This window comes from Saccopteryx leptura, chromosome 6 (assembly GCF_036850995.1).
Source record: "Saccopteryx leptura isolate mSacLep1 chromosome 6, mSacLep1_pri_phased_curated, whole genome shotgun sequence".
NCBI lineage: Eukaryota > Metazoa > Chordata > Mammalia > Chiroptera > Emballonuridae > Saccopteryx > Saccopteryx leptura.
In genome coordinates, this window is record NC_089508.1 from 22,198,654 (window position 1) to 22,216,374 (window position 17,721).

The 17,721-nt window shown below is 39.6% G+C and overlaps 1 protein-coding gene across 17 annotated transcripts in view; it reads right to left on the reverse strand.

Annotated features, from left to right (window-relative positions):
• Window positions 1–17,721, reverse strand: part of NRXN3 (neurexin 3) — a 1,639,812-nt gene that overhangs the window by 172,229 nt on the left and 1,449,862 nt on the right. For all 17 annotated transcript variants that reach the window (XR_010752009.1, XR_010752008.1, XR_010752007.1 and 14 more), the window contains one exon: window positions 16,193–16,364. Coding sequence is in view for 14 of the 17 variants with exons in the window: in XM_066388158.1 (XP_066244255.1) it covers window positions 16,193–16,364 (172 nt within the window). In the remaining 3 variants the exon portion in view is untranslated. The remainder of the gene's footprint in view (window positions 1–16,192; window positions 16,365–17,721) is intronic.

Genomic DNA, 17,721 nt, shown 5'->3' on the forward strand with positions numbered 1-17,721 from the left:
GCACCATTGCTATCTTGTCAAAAAAGAAAAAAGAAAAAGGGGGGGAGGGAAGGAGAGAGAGAGAGGGAGGGGGAGGGGGAGGGGCACAAAGAAAACTAGATAGAAGGAGACCGAGGACAATCTGACTTTGGGTGATGGATATGCAACATAATTGAATGACAAGATAACCTGGACATGTTTTCTTTGAATATATGTACCCTGATTTATTGATGTCACCCCATTAAAATTAATAAAAATTTATTTATAAAAAAAAAAAAAAGAAAAAAAAGAAACAAAAAAAACTTAGAACCTTAGTAAGCATACAGTATAATTAGGACGAGGAATGTGTCTAGTCAGAGGAAAGCACTTTTTTGCTTTTATGTTTTCATTTGTGGTTATCAGGGATAGTAGCTTAAATAATCACATCAGAATCCTTACAAATGTTAAGACTTCTAAACAGGAATTAAAATTTCCCACCAAACCAAAAGGCAAAGGCTCTGTCCAAAGTTTTATTTCTTAATATATAATTTTATTAACCAATGTAACCCCAATAAATTTATTTTAAAAATAACTGAAAAAGGAGAGCCTAGACATAGTGAGTAGTTAAAAAAAAAAAAAAGTGTAGATTTCCTGCTCACTTATCCTCTTTTGATGACTGTTCTAATTGAATAATGGTCTGATTCTTATTATTCAGTTTTTGGTACAGGGACTTACAAGAGATGGATGCTTAGAATACTTTTAAAGAAGCATTTGAATGGTTTCCGGTAACAAAGTAATATAGATACCAGGGTTGCTTCTGTCCCTGAAACCCTAGAGGTTGGCTGTGTCGACCGTGATTTCACCTGATATTACAATTCCAGGAGGCAGTGAGGTTTGAAGGTATACCAATTATTGCTCCGACTCTCGAGCCCTCTAGTCAACAGCGTGCTTGTTCACATAGCTGCAGTGGAGACAGTGGCATAAATCAAGAAATCAAAGCCAGAAGAGCGAAAAACAAAGAGCACTTGTATTGATTGTCCCATTTAACCAGAAAAAATGAAAGCCACTGTAACCTGACAGAATGATGCAGCTATACAATTATGCCGCCACCCGAATGAGCGGGATTCACGGGCTAAAAAGGTCATCACTGTTTTTGCCACAGTGTTTGTCAAAGGCCTGTATAAGCTACTACTGCATTTCAGCCAGACCGCTAGGGAGGTGGACTTGGAAATGTGTTGTGGATAAATTGCATACAACTACTGAGAATTAACAAAAACTACTGAGACTGGAAAGAAGATGAGAGAATTGTTGTGAAGGTCTGGGATCACGTTTGGTTAGAACTCTGAGTCAACATCATGGCAGAGCACTTTACTCAGTTCAACTGACTTATTTCAAGAATAGATCTATTAAGAGTATACCAAAATTCCCTTTATGGATCCACTTAAAGATCAAAATTCTCCATGGTCACAGAGGAGAAAGTTACAAAATGAAGCAAGACTATTAGATTTCACTTGGTTTATCTCCTCTAGGAGATCTTAATTGATCCCCAAGAAAAATATATTCTTTCCCATATATTACCTCCCTTTTTACTTCTCTGGGAGGTCCTACTCTATCCTTACCACACAGAAAACTTAGTAAAAGATCCAGCTATTCATTTGAAAGCCTGAAAGCATCAGATTCTATTTCTGTTAATACTTCACTTATATAAATTCCTATTTTATTTCCAACACCATCTCACGACAGTTTTATATAGGTTTTAAAATGAAATCTTTCTAAAACCTTGCCTTTTCTGAGAGTCTAGATTTACTTTTACTTTTCATTTACATTTATGTTAGATTTATATTTAGTTTTGTATGTTTTTTTGAAACTTTCATGGATGCCTAAGTGTCCTCCTTCTTCCCTTTGATCATTTTGTCTAAGCACACTGAGACATCTATCCTTTGAAACCAATGGAGGGTCACTTCAGCGATGGAAAAGTATTTTTAAAAAATCTGATTTGTTTCAACGAAGAAGAATTTTCCAGTAAAACCTTACAAGTTATTCATAATAAAACATTTGATAACTTTCTGTTGCATTTAAAACAAACTCAAAAGTATATTTAATGCTTGTAAAGGCTGCTCTTTACCTTGGTGTATATTGTTATTGTGTGTATGCAGACAGTAAAATCAGAGGAAGTCTCCAATAATCTCACTACAGCTGTACTATTTAATATTCATTGGCAACCACTGTACAGGCAGTTTGTCTCAAAAAAAGGGGGATTAACAAAACTGTGACCACGGTGCTTGAGCTATAGAAAGTCAAGTGTTTTCTATTCTGGGAGAGAGAACTTTGACTTTTGATTGACAATTTTATTATAACCAAAATTAATACCAGTAAAATGTGAAAGAACCCTCATTTTTGTATAAATAAAGTCTAGTCTGCCTTAATTTATTTTTTTCTTTTATTTTTTTTCCCTGTATTTTTCTGAAGCCGGAAACGGGGAGAGACAGTCAGACAGACTCCCGCATGCGCCCGACCGGGATCCACCTGGCACGCCCACCAGGGGGCGACGCTCTGCCCACCAGGGGGCGATGCTCTGCCCCTCCAGGGTGTCGCTCTGTTGCGACCAGAGTCACTCTAGCACCTGGGGCAGAGGCCGAGGAGCCATCCCCAGCGCCCGGGCCATCTTTGCTCCAGTGGAGCCTCGGCTGCGGGAGGGGAAGAGAGAGACAGAGAGGAAGGAGAGGGGGAGGGGTGGAGAAGCAGATGGGCGCCTCTCCTGTGTGCCCTGGCCGGGAATGGAACCCGGGACTTCTGCACGCCAGGCCGACGCTCCACCACTGAGCCAACTGACCAGGACCAATTTATTTTTTAAATACTTATTTTAAACTTGTGAATGCTTGTGTGTATATGTACACCAGTAAACAGTTATAACGTGGTTCTCGTTCCTTTAGTCACTTCCCTAATTCATTAAAATGTTAAAATTTCTAAAATTCAACAGCAGGGCGAGGAGGACTCATTTTTAAGGAGAGTCCACCCTCATAATGGCAGATCAATGGCAGGAATGGACCAGAAGCTCAAGCAGGAAGTGCTCATCCACAGGTAAAGGACAGCCAATGCTGAGAAAATAAAGAGGTTGTTCTCCGAGACTTAGATGGACTTAGCAGGAAGCAAGTAGAAGGAAATATAAATGCAAGAAATCAGTTGGCACCTGTATGCAGAAGGGTTGAGAACAGGGTAGGGCAGCAGAAACAGGGGCTAATAGAAACCCATGAATTGAAAAGAAAGTATGTTAACTTTGCTAAAGAGAGAGGAGAAAAGTGTATTTGGATCACTGCAACTTCTAGTTTTTAAAAGTGGATGTAACAGAACTAAAGAAATAATAATGCTTTCTGTTTGCTACTTTCAAATCTTGCTCTAAAAGCAATGTATGGCATAACACGAATGAAGATGAAATTGAATCTATGTCTTTGGTGTTCAGTTAGAAAAGCAGGGTATGGTTAGTTTTTTGTTTGTTTGTTTAAGAATAGGTAAACGGATTGCCTGTCCCATTTTTGTATTTCTTTATTCTGAATTAACCTCAACAGTGGGTCTAGACAGGTCTACTTAGCAGTACTATTTCCAGTGTCTCTGGGATTTCCCTCACCCACTTAGAGATTATCTTTCTCCCTTTATTCTAAGCAGAGATGAAACAATCCATAAAATAAAGCTGATGGATCAGTGAAAACAAAGCTATAGGCTTCAAAATATGTATAATCTAGATCAAGGGACTCCTAACTACAACCAAGGAACAAACCTGACTCATCACAGTTTCTTTTTTATAAATCATCTTATGAGAACACAACCCTGCACATTCATTTATGTATTGTGTGTGACTTTTTTTTTTTTTTTTGCAGATTTAAATAATTGCAACAAAGACCGTATAGCTTTAAAAACTTCTAATATTTAGAAAAAGACTTTCTTAAATAAAGTTATCAGGGTCTCCACATTTATATTCAAATCCAAGTTGATCCTATCACCTATTAGTTGTATGAGACTGGAGAGGGTGTCACTTAACCTCTCCGAGACTCAGTTTTCTCATCTCTAAATTGGGAACAATAACGGAATCCATTTTTCTAGGACGCTGTGAGAAAGACTCAACGTGGTAATCCATGAGCCTGCCACAAAATATAAGTACTATATCAGTGTAACCTATTACTATTATTCCCCTAAAATCCTTTATGCAAGAATATGCTGTAATAGCTTCATCCCCTTCTACAAGATAAATATACAGCTCTCAGACACTTGAGGGCATTTGGAATGAAGATTTCACCATATTTCTATAATGTGATTAAAATGAACACAAATTCTAGTTTAATTAAACATTGAGACTGGCAATTGTGCATCGGGCAGAAGCACATTTCTAGTAAATGTTTAATAATGTGATTACAGCGTGTGCTGCATGCACTGGGGTACGGGAAACAATAGTAAATTTGCATGTGAATTTAGAGCTGTCAACCAAATGAATTTGAGCTCTACATACACAATGCAAACTGGAGTGCTCCTGGGAAATGGATGGAAAGTGGGGTAGCACAAAAGGATAGGAGTGTAGGAACTTATAAACCTATATAGAATCCTAGCACTGACACTTTGTGGCCCTGTGACTACAACATGGGTGCTCCAACTCCTTGAGCCTTGGTTTATTTAACCTGTAAAAGAGGTAGATTAATATTCTTTTCCCTTAAAACCATTGGGAAGATGACAGTAAGTGAAATAACGCACGAACAACAGTTTAGACGAGATCGGGCGCGTTCAGGGTGGTATGGCCGTAGACACGAACAACAGTTTAGGATTGTGTATGCCCAGTTAGGGTAGCAGAGTGTGTTACCATTGTCCTATAGAACCCAGGGTCACAGCCCCCAAGTTCAAGCTCTAAAGGCACTTATGTGAGCCCTTGAACCCAGATTTCACCTGAATAAAAGCATCTTCATGCACTAGTTGGAACTGCAGGTACAATATAGTGTAGTGCAGTAGATCGAGCATTACTTACATCTGCATTTTAAAAAATAAAGGCTTGAGTGACCCTGGCCGGTTGGCTCAGCGGTAGAGCGTCGGCCTGGCGTGCAGGGGACCCGGGTTCGATTCCCGGCCAGGGCACATAGGAGAAGCGCCCATTTGCTTCTCCACCCCCCCCCCTTCCTCTCTGTCTCTCTCTTCCCCTCCTGCAGCTGGGGCTCCATTGGACCAAAGATGGCCCGGGCGCTGGGGATGGCTCCTTGGCCTCTGCCCCAGGTGTTAGAGTGGCTCTGGTCGCGGCAGAGTGACGCCCCGGAGGGGCAGAGCATCGCCCCCTGGTGGGCAGAGCATCGCCCCTGGTGGGCGTGCCGGGTGGATCCCAGTCAGGTGCATGCGGGAGTCTGTCTTACTGTCTCTCCCCGTTTCCGGCTTCAGAGAAATACAAAAAAAAAAAAAAAAAGGCTTGAGTTTCAGGTCTTCGTGTACTAGCTTATGACCCTGGGAAAGTTAATCATACAAACTCCCATATTCCTATTTGTAAAATGATAGTAAAAATAGTCTCTAACTTTTAGGGCTATTGGAGAAATTTAATATAAGAACTGAGTGCAGTGCCTGGCATTTAATAACTGCACAATAAAGTGTAAGTATCAAAACTATCTTGTTTGTGTACATGCATTTTTAGTCTACTAGAATATGACATCCTTGAGGGCTGGAGCTGTGCTTTGTTTTACATCATATATCCATAACTAGTACGGATTCACACATAAAGTAGATTTTGAATAAATATTTGTTGAAGGGTGAATGAATATATGTATAAGGAGATTGCTCCATTCAAAGTTACCCCGCTGATGGGTATAGGAGATTAGCAACATTTTTAAAATATAAAAAGCAACACCAGTTAGTAAAAAGATTTCTAAAGAGTTTCTGCCTTTTGAAAGTACAATATAATTACTTTTTTTCTGGCCCATTATCAATTGATTTCTATCAGTTGTTTTGATACAACCTTTAGCTTTTGGCTTGAATTGTTATTTTCCACTCATGTACCTAGTCACTAAGTGATTTTATGCAGCACTGTTTATCAACCATGGGCATTTGGCAAGTCCCTCCAGCCAGGCCCACACAGAGCTTCAGGGACTTACTGTAAGGCTGTAAAAGTACCACGTGAAAAAGAACTCCATGTCATGGAGCAAACTGCACACACCCCTGGGAATCCAATCCAGTGCACATGAACTCCATGAAGATTATCAGTGCCTTTTTGTCCTTGACTCCTTCTCTCCTTCCTCCTCTAACCCTCCTTCCCCCTTCTTCAGCCTGCTGGGGTATTGACAGGGACTTTAGAGGAGTGGAAGGTCTTTATCTCTTTGAGAAGAGCTGCAATATGATTACAATCGATTGAGTGATTTACAGTTTGGAGCGCCTTTCATTACCCTCTGTGCTTTATAGAATTATAAATGATGTAGTGTATAAGAATATATATTATTATTATTGGCTACTTTTGTGTATCACCTTTCTCTAAGAAACTAAATATTCTTTCTTTTTTTTTTAGATTTTAAATAATGAGAGGGACCCTGCATCCTTGTACAAAACTTAAATTGAAGAGATTGAAAATTGAAAACTTTTTCTATAAATAAAGTTATGCTCTTGTATGAGCATTAGGATATTCGATGTTCATATAATTCTGGGGCAGAGGGACAATGGCATAGGAGAATTGCACTTTATGTTGGAATAATAATTCTAGATTTTCATAATTAAAGACAAATTCTGCATGCCAGAATTTTTATTTACTACCTAAACTAGAGATTCTTTGTAATTCACTCAGTCTAGCTTTGAAATTATGCAATATTTAATGATTATTTTAATTTGGAAGAATTTGTATAATTACATATGCCTTACATAGAGTGAGGTATCACTAGTATTTTTATGTTACAGTTTCTCAAATGAATATAAATTAAAAATCACATAAAAGGTGAGCACACTGTATTTCTAATCTTGAAAACACTATTCCATGAATTTGGTTTAATATAAATATACTTATTATTCATAAAAATTAGGAAACATATTTCCTTAAATAATACCTAGAAGTTACTATCAAATGTGGAAAATACTTAACGTACAGTTAAATAAATATGTATTATGTGCCTTTAAATTCATTAAAGTTCACCTTCCCCTCTAAATACTACTAAAGATGAGAAAAACAAATTATGACCCAAGACTAAGTTGTGTATCTTGTGAAGCCCTATAGAAGTTTCCAGAAAAATTATTATTTGCTTAATAACCCTCTACATCAAAACCACTGCTCTCTTCACAAATCAATTCCAGATAAATAATTTAGTTACTATAATTTCTACTATATTATCTGATATACATCTTTATTATTATAACAAATTCTTTTTTTGTGTTATGTAATTATTTTATAGATGATCTTGAACTTAATGTCTAAGGGACATGTGTTTATGGGTTACTTAATGTCTCAGGGACATGTGTTTATGCGTTTTCTTTCTCTTTCCCAAATGTTCTTCTCTTTCAAAGTATGTCTCTCTCTCTCTCTCTGTTTCCCTAAAGTGTGCACACGTGCGTGCGCACGCGCACACACACACACACACACACATAAACATAAACACTAATCCTATGTTGACCCTTAGAAATATGGGAGGATTAGAGGCACCAACTGCCACACAACCCAGAAGCCATGTATAACTTTTGACTCAGCTACTGATAGCCTACTTTTGACCAAAAGGCCTTACTGATAACATACACTCAATTAATACGTATTTTGTATGTTTTATATATATATAATATACATATTCTTACAATAAAATTAGCTCAAGTAAAGAAAATATTAAAATATCATAGGGAAAAGAAAGTATACTTACAGTAATTATTGCAAGAAATAAAAATAAATGTGTATAAGTAGACCCACACAGTTCAAGCCTATGTTGTTCAAGGTCAGTGGTATAGTCTTGTCTTTTTTCTTCTGGGTAGTTATGTTTAATTTTAGCATTAGTCAGAAATCTTGAAATTTTTGCCTTGAACTACTTATCAGCTTCTAGGAGACACTGACAGGGAGAGAAAGGCTCTAGATTTTATAGCAATGAATGTATAGGCGAGCCCTCACTTATGATGGTTTGAATTAAGACTTTTCGACTTCATGGTGGTGTGAAAGCAATACACTCAACAGAAACTGTACTTTGAACTCTGAATTTAAATGTTTTCCCAGACTAGTGATATGCAATAGATACTCGCTGATGACACTGGGCATTGGCAGCAAGCCTCAGCTCCCAGTCAGCCCCAAGATCAAGAGGGTAATGACCAATACTCTATAGTGTACTCACTGTGTTGAATTATTATGCTCAACTTCAGGCTAATGTTAGAGTTATGAGCACGTTTAAGGTAGACTGGACTAAACTATGATGTTTGGTAGGTAAAGTGTATTAAATACATTTTCAACTTATAGTATTTTCAACCTAATGGTGGATTTATTAGGATGTAACTCCATTGTAAGTCAAGTAGCATCTGTATTTAACTTGTAACTTGTACAAAGCTATTTACCTTGTGCCTGGAAATTCACAGAAGGCAAAAGATTGCCTGGTTAAAAAAAATAGAAGAAAATAATACTAAGCACCATCTCATCACTCTTCCATTCCTCAAGCAAGAATATTAAAATGTAAAACAGAATTCCATCTAATATAGCTCTTCCCTTCTGCTTAGATATAGTGCTAGCAGGTAAAATGGGATCACTTAGAGAAAGAAGCTGCCAAAGTCCCCAAAGGCCTAACTGATGGTGCGGAGGAAGGCAGATGTCATAAATGCTCAGGGAAGTGCTGACTTCTAAATTGGCAGAAATTAGAGATTTAACTTGAGGGAAAAATTCTAAATTGTCCAGGTTTGAGATAAGACCAAAAGAACCCCATGGAAGGAGCAGAATGCAATTAAAACCTGGGGCTGTTAAGCCTGGTGGCCTTGGTTTAGAACATCACCAGCATTGCCACTCATTCCATGAGTCAGGCAACTATCTAAGATCCCTGCAGCTGTTCCCAATCTGTAATATGAGAATAAAACTAACATTGGCCTCAACGGTTAAATCAGGGCTTAAGAAGGTGAATGTGAAGGCCTTGGCTTCTTGGTTCATTGGTAGAGTGTTATCCCAGCGTGTGGAAGTCCCTGGTTTGATTCCTGCTCAGGGCACACAGGAGAAGTGATCATCTGCTTCTCTATCCTTCCTCCTCTCCCTTCTTTCTGTCTATCTTTCTCTTCCCATCCTGTAGCCATGGCTCAAATGAGCAAGTTGGCCCCAGACACTGAGGATGACTCTATAGCCTTGTCTCAGGTGCTAAAATAGCTTGTTTGCTGAGCAATGGAGCAGCGGCCCCGGATTGGCACAGCGTAGCCGAGTAGGGAGCTTGCCAGGTGGATCCTGGTTGGGGCACATGCGGGAGTCTGTCTCTGCCTCCCTGTCTCTCACTTGATAAAAAAAAAAGAAGATGGACATGAAGCAGGGTATATGTAATAAATGCCCAACAGTAGGCAGCCACTATCATCTGGATGAACTGGCAGAGCGAAGGTAGTAGTAGCATCTGCCATTTTTGACATTACTGGGACAACCACCCTCAGTATCGAGTGAAGTTATTATCCCAGTGATCATGTAAGGTCAAAATACATTTGAAGAGTTCAGAAGGTAGATGAGAGAAAAGACCCATTATTTTATTAATAATGTAAATGCAAGTTTACATTATGCAAAACAGGTAAAAGGAAATAAAAGATACTATATTCCTGTTCTAGCTGTCCAGTATAAGCTACCAGCCAGCTCCCTCATAGCACCAATCTGAGAATTGAATGAAAAAATATATTTGCATCCCTCAGTGCCTTGCTCATAACAACTTCACAGTAAAAATAAGCCTTCGGTGCCTCGGTCAAACCAGCCACATTGTAAGTATGGCTACCTGTGGTTAAAAGCTACTGTATTGAATAGCATAGTCTGCGAGACAAATAAAAGACACGGTTAGCACTCTAAATATCAGGATTCTCAAAAGCAGCTGCATATAAAATCACGACGGGATTTTAAAGAATATTAATTCCTGGAGTACTGGTTCTCCTATTTTCCTGTGTACACAAATCACTGGGTATCTTGTTAAAATGCAGATCTTGATTCAGGGGGTCTTAGGTGGGGCAAAGAGTCTGCATTTTTAAGAAGCTCCGGGTTGCTGCTGCTAATCCAAGGACCACAACCCAGACCATTTAAAAGAGATGATTTGTGACTAAGGCCTGAGCACACACAGTTTATAAAAACTTACCAGGAGAATCTCATTTGCAGCCAAGTTAAAGAACACTGCTACGTACACATACACATACTCAAATTGAAAAGATTTAAAAAACACTTCTTTCTTTCCCCAACCAAAGACCAACTTCCATGTTGGAAGTCCCTTGGTAATAGAAACTCGCCTACTTGTGAATCCTACTTTATTCCTGAACAATTGGAAAGAATGAACAATTTTAGCAGTGCAAATATTTGGGATGCAACTGGACTGACTGATTAATGGACAGGTTTTGCGACAGAATGTTGAAAGAACTTATTTATATAAGATGGTTTAAAAAGTGTACCTAGCAATGGTCAGACAATGCATTAAGTAAGCTTCTCCCCATTCGTCATTATATCTCTGCAGTGCTGGGAGCCATGCAACAGTGGCTTCTCTTCCCGGTTGTGTCTGTACTTCCTATTCCTGTTGCAAAACTTCATTACCTATGCGCCTTCTCCCATTGCACAGAAGGTAACAGGAGTCCTGAACGATGAACCGAGCAGGTAGATGGGCCTTGTTTTAATGTGTGCTTCAAATCTGGCAAGGCTTCAAAGGCTTGCAGCCAAAGAAGGAAAGAAAAGGAAAGAAAAGCTTCTGGCTAGGAATTAACGAAAACCCAAGGCCTGAGAGCTGTCAGCCTCAAGTCAAATACATAGACTCGTTTTTAACCCTTCAAAGTCTCAATAACCTAGGATGAGATGTGGACAAAAAATGTCTTTCTTATACCCATGTATACTGTCTAAACTGTGAAAGGTCATTCAGCATTTAAAATTAAACTCCTTGGAAATTTTCTCTAACTTAATCATTCTCAAATGGAGACGGTTTTGTCCCTCAAAGGACATCTGGTATCGGAGAGATGCTACTTGTGTGCAGCTGGTGGAATCAGGGATGCTGTTAAATGCCCCACAGTGCACAGGACAGCCTGATACAGCCAAGGATTATCTAGTTCAAAATGCCAACACCGCCAAGGTTGAGAAAGCCTAGTAACTAAACTAGCCCATCAGGGATTTCAAGTTGAGAATATTTTTGATGGAAAAGCAAAAACAAAACAAAAACCTAAAATCCTAGAGTCAGTCAATAAAAGCATGACTCCGAGGAATGGAAAAATTTGCAGGAAATTTGAGGTAGTGCCACCTGAGGATCAGAACAGGAATCTTGGCTCTACCCCTTAAGCTGTGTGATACTGGGTAAGTTATTTAGCCTTTTACAGCCTCAATGATGGAACCTTAAAATGGGTATGGTGGTCATAATAATATCAAACCCAGTTCCCTTATAGGGTAGAGTGAGACTCAATACAATAATGCATATAAGGCATTTTCAGCACAGGTAAGCATTACAACACTGTTTTTACTTACAACCCTTATAAAGACAAGGTTTTGTAGAATTTGACACATTCAAATATAAAGAAGGAGTTTTTTTGTTTGTTTGTTTTGTTTTTGTATTTTTCTGAAGTTGGAAACGGGGAGGCAGTCAGACAGACTCCCGCATGCGCCCAACCGGGATCCACCCAGCACACCCACCAGGGGGCGATGCTCTGCCCCTCTGGGGCGTTGCTCTGCTGCAACCAGAGCCATTCTAGCGCCTGAGGCAGAGGCCACAGAGCCATCCTCAGTGCCCGGGCAAACTTTGCTCCAATGGAGCCTCGGCTGCGGCAGGGGAGGAGAGAGACAGAGGAAGGAGAGGGGAAGGGGTGGAGAAGCAGATGGGCGCTTCTCCTGTGTGCTCTGGCTGGGAATCGAACCCGGGACTCCTGCATGCCAGGCTGACGATCTACCACTGAGCCAACCAGCCAGGGCCAAGAGGGAGTTTTCTTATGTAGGGTCCTAGAAGAGGAGCCACTTCTACGTCCTTTTCACGTTCTCAGTTGGGTAGTTGAATAGGATTTAAGCTTAGATTACCAGTGGGCACTTTATTGACTCAGGATGGGAATTTCAGTTAAGAGCACTTGGTATGCAGTATCAAGAAGAAATGCATAAACAGACAACTGAGACCCAGCTCTCCTCAGCACCACCTGCCATGAGAACTTGGAAAGCTGTTCAGTTCATCAGTCTTCACTTTCCAGGAAGCCTGGCTCTGACTTGAGAAGCCCCTTTCTGCACGGTGCTCAGGGTTCTAATAGCTCTGAGGATATAATTCGGCCACCCACTCAGAGCAGAGGAAGGATCTTTAACAATCCCAGGAAGCCCAGCCTCTCAGGGGGCCTACAGCTGGATCTAAAATTAGTTTTTCATTCTGAACGCACCTCTCCCCTCCCCTCCCTTGTTCCCACCACTGCATTGTGTCAAGACAGAAATCAGAGGCCTTATGAGGAACATTTGTCAGTGTCTAGATGCTAGCTTTGGGCTGGTGCTTCTTTTATTTTCCTGTCCTGTTCTTTGGCCTTTCTATTTTCAGGTTCAAAGAGAGAAGGTGCTTTTGAGCACTATCTCCCAGAATCAAGTGATATAAGGTTCCAATGGCTATAAAACTACTTTCATTTTGGAGTCTTCCTTATTCACAAAAAAGCGTGTTTGCTTCATGCCCCGTGTCCTGCTGGTTTCTAAATATATGAAGCTTCAAATGAAGCGATAAAAATATCCCCTAATTTTTGTGAGTAGTATATTTCGCAGAGGGATGTTTCAGTAGAGCCACATAAAATCCTATACATGCCCATGAGAACATTGTGGAGTTGGCCCATTCATCCTGAAACACAGGGACTTGTTAAAAGGAAACAATGGCCTGATGGCTTGTTTTCAGAATGAGCTAACTTTTGTGAATATTCTATGGGAGCCATTCCATATTTCTTTACAGTTTAAACATTAGCAATTATCAAATAACACAACTGAACTCACTGTGATGTTTTTTTTTATATTTATTACTACCAATAAATCAATAAATATCTTGGAAAAATGAGAAGGGAACACGTCCATAGAAACTGTATCAGGGTGGCTTTGTTCTTTGATGCCCAGATACAGGGAGGTATGTTGCTTTTATGGTTTAATATGGTTTAGTTAAGCACTGCCAGATTGCTCTAATGACGCTTTGTATTTTGTTAAATGGATGCTTTCAGTCTCACAGGGAAGCAGGCAGCAGAGAAAGGAAGGTATCCCAAGCTCAAAAGTGAGCTACTCCTGGGAAGTCTTGGAAGAGCAGAGTGTGAAACTAGAATATTGAAGTTTCCGATACCGCCTTCCAAACTAGGCAACGAAGTAAAGTGAGAGTTTCTTTAAATACTCATCATTCTTTCGATTGCTTCATGGAAGCACATCACCATTGTTCTCAGGAGGGTAGCTTGAACTCATTACAGATGAGTCTTTCAGCACAGCTTAAAAGAACTTCTCTTTTGAAAGGAGAGTTTTCAACTCCACATCTCACAATAACCATCTCTGTGTGGTTATTGATATTCACCTTTGTAAACGTGACACATTTAACAAAGGAATAAAACCTAAAATGACACAACAAAAGATTGATGCCCCTTCCTATCTATGTACTTTTCAAAATATCCTCCAATTTGCTGTCAGAGCAACAGTGGAAGCTGTGCCCGGTGGAGAACAGGAGAGTCTGGTCTTGGTTCTATGCCTTGTTCACTTGTGACATTACGGAAGACCAGCATCTTCCCAGGCCCTCTCTTTCAATTTGATACGTAGAATAAGAATATGTACTATACCCAATTTAATAGTCAAAATGAAGTCATCTTTATGAGTGAATATGTAATAGTAAAAAAAAAAAATGCTACCCAAATGTTTGGTAATCTTCATAGCTAACATTTATTGAGCACTGATTTAATTGACCCAGAATTTTGTTGAGCTTTTTACATGCCTTTGACTCACTTAGTGTTTAGTATTACTGTATTTTGAATGACAGATGGAAAGAGGCATGAATGATTTCTGTGCTGAGGGCGTGTCAAAGTATATTCATCCAGCCTATATTAGAGTCACAGCTAATGACACCAGGATGTCAACTCCAGCCAGTTGCCTCCAAAGCCCATACTTGAAACTGCTATACTATATCATGTCTTATAATAATAACACTTATTATTAAAAAGCAACAGTTATCCATAGTTACCAGTAATAACAGTTTTCAGTGGGAAGCAATGTCATTAAAGCAGGGTTTTCTCTGTTTCAAAAACATAGGAAGCAACCCATAATTTGGAACTAAAGGTGCAAAGAGGTAGGCACATAATAAGGGTCACTGGTTTTCTTACATATCTATGGTTTTTAAATGACCATTAAAGAGCCTTTTCATTGCTGGTAGCAACCTCATAGATTCCATGTTGGCTCAGGGCAAGTGGTTAATATCAATTTAGAAACCTTTGAAATGCTTAATAAAAAAATAACAAATCTTCCAGCAGCCCTAGCAGCACCAAAGATAATATGCATGAAGAGAGACTGATTTTTCCTATGAGCAAATAAACAGCTTTTAAGATCTCAAGCTAGTTTGACTTCCCTGCAACCCCCACCCCAGAGTTCAAGCAAGAAGCATTTAACAATCAGGTCTATTGGTATCTAGTGCATTTGGATGATGATAAAAATTCATAGTAGTTGTTAACACCTCTGGCTCTCTTCAAAGGCTCAGAGATAAATGCATAAGGTCATTTTTGTGAGTTAATTTAAGGAGTGCTAAGAGTATGACAAGAGACTCTCAGCAAAAGCAGAGCTGGAAATTGTATGGAGACGGAGTGGGTAGAGAAAGGACTAGGCAGGGCTTCCTCCTTCAATATCTTGGGAGTCTTGTATGCTATATGTGGATGCTGACATAATTCTTAACCCAGGCATAAGAAGATAGGTTATTCGGGGAAAACCCCAGAAGCACAGTTACTTCTGATTGGTTTTTAAAGAATATTAATGCTGAGTTAGGCATGAAAACATAATCACAGCCTTCCAGTCATTCAGAATTCTTGGTCTGCAGTGATTATTAGCTGAACAGCTTTTAAACTTCTGGAAATGTGCTCCTGGCTTTCTCTTCTCTGTGCCCACTTCACAATAAAGAGAATGAGAGGATAAAAGTGGGAAAGCTATGGGGAGTGTAAGAGATTGACAGTGAGACATAGCATCATGCCCACATGAATGAAAAGTTCAGTATTCTGAGCTATTCTCTTGTATCCACCAGGTGATAATACAATCGTGAAGTGAAGGCCGTTAGCCAAAGTATTTTCCTTTCCATTCCTGAAACATTTAAAATCAGGGTTCATGGTTCTTTTCCTGGGAGAAGTAAGAAATAGGAGGAAAAACTAAGGGATTATTTAAATGATCTCCTTTAAAGAAGGCAGCCTTCCGTCCCATTGCCCTTGAGTTGGCCATCTGGCTCTGGAAGTTTGTTGGCAAGTGCTCCTTGACTATAAAATTTAAATGGATGGTTAACCTCTTTCCCTCCCACACCAGAATGCTTGCTATTAAAACACCTACTAGGACCGATCTCTGAATAACAATGCAGTCTTAGTGTAAGTAAAAAAAAAACAAAACAGAACGAATTGGCAATGTCAACCAAATCAATGAAATCACACCCTTAGTTTTTCTCTGTTATCCTGACTTATTGCTCATCCATTCAAGTTTAGAGAGCTTCCTTTCAAAGTCTTTCTGCTATCTCTGGCCAAGTGTACCTTCAACCACATCAACTAAATGGTACCACAAAGTCCAGACCTCAAATTGATTATTCTGTGAAGATCAGCAATAGCTCATGATAGAGATGGTGCCCCTTCCTTCCACTGCCTATCATTTGCAGTGACCTGGAAACCCTGCAGCAATTGTCTTTGGTATGAGCCAGTCAGGCAGTATTAGTCACGTTGACAAAACGTGTTCAGTGCATAGTTAGTAAGTCTCCAGAAGCTCCCTACCCTGGACCAAGTCCTAAAGAAATAACTTCTCTTCTCAAACAAAAACATAGAAAGGTACGCTTCATGACTGAGTGATGGTCATGAGAAAATTACCATTTAGAGGTAAGAATTGGAGAGCATAAAAGAGCAGGGCTATTGAGAGTAAGACGTGTACCTGTGGGGTAATGCTCATTCACTGGCCAGTTGTCCACCTGAAGCGTGGCATTGCCGCCATTCCTGGTGAAGCGCACCACGTGGTATTTTCCATCATTTACAGGGGTTCTCTCTTCTTTGATGGAGATGTCAACTGTGCCAATATTGAAGACAACTCCTATTTTCCCTTGTTCCTGTAATAGAGAAACACAAAAGACATAGTTATCACCAACCACAAGGTTTCCTCCCTTTAAAGTTGATCTGCCAAATAACAATAAATGCTCCGGTACCCAGAGGCAGACATTGGCACAAAGCAAATAATAGTACCATACATTTCTCCATGGGCTTTCATCCTTAACATAAAAACCAACAGTACAAGCTGCCCAAATCGGTCTCATACACTGCACTGTGCAGGTTACATCATTTGATGGTCCTTCGCAGATATTAAAGCTGGAACCACAGAACTACATAACAACTGTGTAGTAACACAGCAAAATTCACTTCTGTGCAGTGACTCAGGCCTGTTTTCTAGGAGAAGCTAATAAAACATTAGGTCCTAGAGCACCTCACAATTCATCTTTAGGATTAAAGAGTACAGATAAGCCTGCTTGCACATTTCAGCTAATCAAATTCAATGGGAGGGATACGGAATCATCAGGAGTCAATGGCAGAGAAGTTAGCATTATGGATCAACTCCTGATAATACCATTCTAGATCTAAAACACATAGAAAATGTGTGTCCTCTGTACAGGCCAGTGAAACTGAGCTGGGGTTTTCAGAATCAGATGGCTGTCACCCTTCCTACACTTATAGCTCTACTCCTTGGGTTAATCAAAAGAGAAATGTAATATGCAGTGCTATAGGTTTATGTTACACAGCAGAAGAGACCTCTGTGGCCACAAAAGACTTCTGTGAGGGAAAACACAATGAATTCTAGAAAACCAACACTATGGCAATGAAGGTGATAAGAATAGTGCTGGTGATGGTGGTGGGGAAGAAGGAGGTGATACCATCTACCTCCTAAGAAGTGAAACACTGAAGCATAGTAATAATGCTAGTAAAACTCTTACTCTTCCCCTCTAATAATTGGTTATAACTAAGAGTTGGAGGTAGTATTCCAATGAGACTTTCATGTTATGAAAGTAACCTTATGATATAGTCTTTGTCAACCTCTTAGAAATGTATCACAGCATGTAGGGTACCAGAAGGAATAGGCAAAGGAGTAGTCTGATTTACTGGGTAAGCAATACTTTGGACATCAAAAGGTAATACAATTTAGTTGTAGTTCTGGTGTTCTACAAGACCGAGTCATAACATTTGTTCACAAAGTCTGATATTCTCTGTTTCTCAATACAAGAAGTAGTAGAAGAAGTACAAGGAGGAGGAAGGGGAAAAGGTGGGAGAGGAAGAGGAGAAGGGTAAGGAAGAGGAGGAGGGAAGGTGGAGGCGAAGAAGAAAGAGCAGAGTATGGAAAGAGAAGTCCAGAATCAATTTCAATTAAGATGTAGGAAAGATTTAACTCAATCTCAGATTTAGTAATTTGGTTCATTT